At 55.5% G+C, this 5,000-nt stretch overlaps 1 protein-coding gene across 1 annotated transcript in view; it reads left to right on the top strand.

The window, feature by feature from the left end:
• Positions 1 to 2,005, top strand: part of GYG2 (glycogenin 2) — a 20,537-nt gene extending 18,532 nt beyond the window's left edge. Inside the window, exon 8 of the mRNA XM_056108644.1 lies at positions 1,453 to 2,005. Coding sequence (XP_055964619.1) covers positions 1,453 to 1,614 — 162 coding nt within the window. The 3' untranslated portion in view covers positions 1,615 to 2,005. The remainder of the gene's footprint in view (positions 1 to 1,452) is intronic.
• Positions 2,006 to 5,000: the final 2,995 nt, after the last annotated feature.

Consider the following 5,000-nt stretch of genomic DNA (forward strand, 5'->3'; position numbering starts at 1 on the left):
GAAAAGAGAAAGGAAAGAAGGAAGGAAGAAAGGAAGGAAGAAGGAAAGAGAATGAAAGAAGGAAGGAAGAATAAATGAAAGAAAGAATAGGGAGAAAGAAAGAAGGGAAGGAAAGAAGGAAGGAGAGAAAGAAAGAGAGGAGAGGATGGAAGAAAAGTAAGAAAAAAGAAAGAAAGGAAGAGTAAAGAGAAAGGAAGGAAGTAAAGAAGGAAGGGAGGAAGGACAAAGTAAAGACGGAAGGGAAGAATGAAAGGAAGAAAAGAGAAAGGAAAGAAGGAAGGAAGAAAGGAAGGAAGAAGGAAAGAGAATGAAAGAAGGAAGGAAGAATAAATGAAAGAAAGAATAGGGAGAAAGAAAGAAGGGAAGGAAAGAAGGAAGGAGAGAAAGAAAGAGAGGAGAGGATGGAAGAAAAGTAAGAAAAAAAGAAAGGAAGAGTAAAGAGAAAGGAAGGAAGTAAAGAAGGAAGGGAGGAAGGACAAAGTAAAGACGGAAGGGAAGAATGAAAGGAAGAAAAGAGAAAGGAAAGAAGGAAGGAAGAAGGAAAGAAAAGGAAGGAAGGAAAGAAGGAAGGAGAGGAAAGAAAGAAAAGAAAGAAAGAAAGAAAGAAAGAGAAAAAAGAAAGGAAGAGTAAAGAGAAAGGAAGGGAGGAAGGAGGAAGTGAAGGAAGGGAAGAATGAAAGGAAGAAAAGAGGAAAGAAGGAAGGAAGGAAGAGGAAGAATGAAAGAAAGAGAAAGATAGGAAGAAAGAAAGAAAGAAAGAAAGAAAGAAAGAAAGAAAAGAAAAGAAAAGATACGCTCTTGACAGAAAGTCAAGAGATGTCCATTCCATCCCATCTCTCTCCTCCGAGCCAAGAATCCGGAAGATGTTTCTGAGATTCCTCTCGGACACAGTGACCCCAGAGCATCAGCTGTGGATGAGGAATCAACACGCACGCAGGCGGCCACTGGGGGGCCAAGTAGGGTCTGTCCACTCGGCTCCCCAAGGATTTTTCCTGTGTTGTGTGAACTGGGGGGATTTGAGTCACGCCCGGCGATGATGCTCGGGGCTGACTCCAGGCTCTGCACTCAGGAATCACTCCTGGCAGTGCTCGGAGGGACCCTAGGGGGTGCTGGGAATCGAACCCGGGTCGGCCGTGTGCAAGGCAAATGCCCTCCCCACTCTGCTGTTGCTCCAGCAATAGCCCAGCAGGGAGGGCGTTGGTCTGGCACGCGGCCGACCCGGGTTCGATTCCCAGCATCCCCTAGGGTCCCCCGAGCACCGCCAGGAGCGATTCCCGAGTGCAGTTCCAGGAGGAACCCCTGAGCATCGCCGGGTGTGATGCAGAAAGAAAAAAAAAATTCTGCAAACACTGACTTGAAAGCCAAGTGTGTTTTGTTGCCTGGGTTCGGGCTGAGACCAGGTCCTCGGTCCCCAGCGACTCACCCCGAGCCCCCGCCTGTGTCCGTGTGCAGGTCCTGCTCACCGTGTCCATCTCCGAGATCTCCATCGAGGACAGGACGCGTCCCCCGAGCCCCGGGGAAGGGCGCAGGAAGTGGGAACAGGGCCACATCGACTACATGGGCCGGGACGCTTTCGCCCACATCCAGGAGAAGCTGGACCGATTCCTGCAGTAGGTGGACGGGACACGCCGCCCGGGTCCCGCCCTCCCGGCCCTCACCGGGACAACGCCTCGATGGTGCTCCGTGGTCGTGCCTTCCGGAAGTTGAATCTTTCTAGTAGCACAGTTCCACCGTCCTCCCGTTGTTCATCGATTGGCTCGAGTGGACACAGTCACATCTCCATGACGAGACTTGTTGTGACTGTGTTTGGCATCGCAGAGACGCCACGGGGAGCTGGCCAGGCTCTGCCATCGTGCGGGCGGGATCCTCTCGGGAGCTGGCCGGGAGGCTCTCCGAGAGGGGCGGAGGAATCGAACCCGGGTCGGCCGCATACCAGGCCAACACCCTCCCCGCTGTGCATTCGCTCCAGACCTTTCTAGTACCTCACAGAAACACAGCAAGAATGCCAGGGGCCGGATGGAGCACTGTAGGGTGGGCGTTTTTTTTCTTGTGTGTGTGTGTGTGTGTGTGTGTGTTCCTTTTTGGGTCCCACCTGGCGATGCTCAGGGATCCCTCCCGGTTCTGCACCCAGGAATCTCTCCTGGCGGTGCTCGGGGGACCCTCGGGGATGCTAGGAATCGAACCCGGGTCGGCCACGTGCAAGGCCAACGCCCTCCCCGCTGGGCTCTCGCTCTAGCCTCTCTCATTCTTCTGGGTGCTACCGAATCGGTCACTGCATCCGAGATGCGATGGAGCCCCCGAGTGGGAGAGTCTGACCGTGCCTTGGTCCCAACTCCCGGAGCAAAGCAGGGAACAACATCTCCTCTGAGATGCTCTGGTGTTTGGAACTGAATTTTTCTCGGTTTGCGGCCCCCGACTCAGATGGCCACTGGGCCTTTGCACGGACCCAGCTGGGCACGAGCTTCACCGCCTCCTGCGAGGAATAAGCTGCACACGGAGGATCCTTCCATCCCAGCCCACCTGGGCGGGGAGGAGGGGAAGTTACCGAGACCCTCCACCCGCCCGCCCCCAGCGGCGTGTCACTACCTCAGTTCAGAACCTTCCGGATATGGGAGTCACTAGTTCCCAAAGCCATTTCCGCTCTATAGTTTGGACCCGGTTCTGCTGCCTGGAGGGAACTGGACACTTGGGGACCCCAACACGGCCCTCCCTGCCCAGCCCCGTGGAGGGACGCATTGATTGCTGCATTGATGGTCTTTTTGAATTTTGGGTCACACCCAGCAATGCTCAGGGGTTAATCCAGGCTCTGCACTCAGGAACAACTCCTGGCGGTGCTCGGGGGACCCTAGGGGATGCTGGGAATCGAACCCGGGTCGGCCGCATGCAAGGCCAATGCCCTCCCCACTGGGCTATCGCTCCAGTCCTGGAGTTTTTTAAGAATAATATATGAGTGATAAAAATTTCCCCTTCCTGTCAGTTTGCAGTTATCACTGTGTCATTTCTTTTGATCACTGTGTCATTATTTTTTTTTTTTGCTTTTTGGGTCCCACCCGGGGATGCTCAGGGGTTCCTCCTGTGTCATGCACTCAGGAATGACTCCTGGCGGTGCTCAGGGGACCCTATGGGATGCTGGGGATCGAACCCGGTTGGCCACGTGCAAAACCAACGCCCTCCCTGCTATGCTATCGCTCCAGCTGCAGTTCTAGATTTTTTTTCCACATGCCTGGTTGAAGGTTGCAGGTTTTATTTTGGTGGGTTTTTTTTTTCTGGATTATCGTTCCCGCGTGGCTGAGGAGGGTCTAGGCAAAGAGTCGGGGGTCTGCATGAGGACACAGCCGGGGTGCTCGGACGAGGCTGGCATCAGTACTCACACGGGGGCAGAAACGGCATCTGATTGTCATTGGCTGGTACTGAAGGGCCAATGGGGACACAGGGGTTGGAGTCTGGGGCACGGCAGAGCAGACGAGCTCAGAGACGTGTTTGCTGGGCACACGGATAGTCTGGGTTTCATTCCTGACAGTGAGTTTGGGTGGCCAAGCCGGCCAGGAGTCAGCCCTGAGCACAGAGCCGGGAGTCAGCCCTGAGCACAGAAGCAGGAGTCAACCCTGAGCACAGAAGCAGGAGTCAGCCCTGAGCACAGAGCCGGGAGTCAGCCCCAAGCACAGAGCCGGGAGTCAGCCCTGAGCACAGAAGCAGGAGTCAGCCCTGAGCACAGAGCCAGGAGTCAGCCCTGAGCACAGAAGCAGGAGTCAGCCCTGAGCACAGAGCCAGGAGTCAGCCCGAGCACAGAGCTGGGAGTCAGCCCCAAGCACAGAGCCGGGAGTCAGCCCTGAGCACAGAACCGGGAGTCAGCCTTGAGCACAGAGCCGGGAGTCAGCCCTGAACACAGAGCCAGGAGTCAGCCCTGAGCACAGCTTGGAGTGAGTCCTGAGCACAGAGCCCGAACTGAGCCCTGAGCACAGAGCTCAAAGTGAATCCTGAACACAGCTTGGAGTCAGCCCTGAGCACGGAGGCATGACTGAGCTCTGAGCACAGAGCCGGGAGTCAGCCCTGAGCACAGAGCCAGGAGTCAGCCCGAGCACAGAGCCGGGAGTCAGCCCCAAGCACAGAGCCAGGAGGCAGCCCGAGCACAGAGCCAGGAGTCAGCCTAGAGCCCAGAGCAGGGAGTCATTCCTGAGCACAGAGCTGGGAGTCAGCCCCGAGCACAGAGCCGGGAGCCAGCCCTGAGCACTGCCACGTTTGTCCCCAAACTTAAATAAATCCAAGATAAGGGCTAACCACGTGGGGTGACCCCAGGACACTGCATTTCACAGAGCCCCCATCCTTTCTTAAACGCCCGCTTTAAAAATCAGAATTTGGGGGCTGGAGCGATAGCCCAGTGTGGGGAGGGCGTTGGCCTGGCACGCAGCCGACCCGGGTTCGATTCCCAGCATCCCCTAGGGTCCCCCGAGCACCGCCAGGGGTGATTCCTGAGTGCAGAGCCAGGAGGAACCCCTGAGCATCGCCGGGTGGGACCCAAAAAGCCAAATAATAATAATAATAATAGAGATTTTTTAAAAAGTCTGCAAGGGGCCAGAGCGATAGCCCAGCGGGGAGGGCGTTTGCCTTGCACGCGGCCGACCCGGGTTCGATTCCCAGCATCCCCTAGGGTCCCCTGAGCACCGCCAGGAGTCATTCCTGAGTGCAGAGCCAGGAGGAACCCCTGATCATCGCCGGGTGGGACCCAAAAAGCAAAAAAAAAAGATTTGGGAAGGAAAAGACGGTGAAAATCGCTGAGCGTCCCCGGGCAGAGCCGGAGGCAAGACTCGTGACTCGGGTGAAGTTATTTCAGGTGATGCTGAGAATGACCGAATTCAGTGTCTGGCTTGAAGACAAAAAAAATTTTTTAAAAAAAGGGAAATAAAAGTATCCGCTGGTCTGAATTGACCCCAGAGAGTGTCTGAGGGCAGGAGCAGCTGGGAGGGCCGGGCGTGAGTCTCAGAGGGAACCGTGTGACCCGG

The sequence above is a fragment of the Sorex fumeus genome, unplaced genomic scaffold (genome assembly GCF_029834395.1).
Source record: "Sorex fumeus unplaced genomic scaffold, SorFum_2.1 ptg000229l, whole genome shotgun sequence".
NCBI classification, from domain to species: domain Eukaryota; kingdom Metazoa; phylum Chordata; class Mammalia; order Eulipotyphla; family Soricidae; genus Sorex; species Sorex fumeus.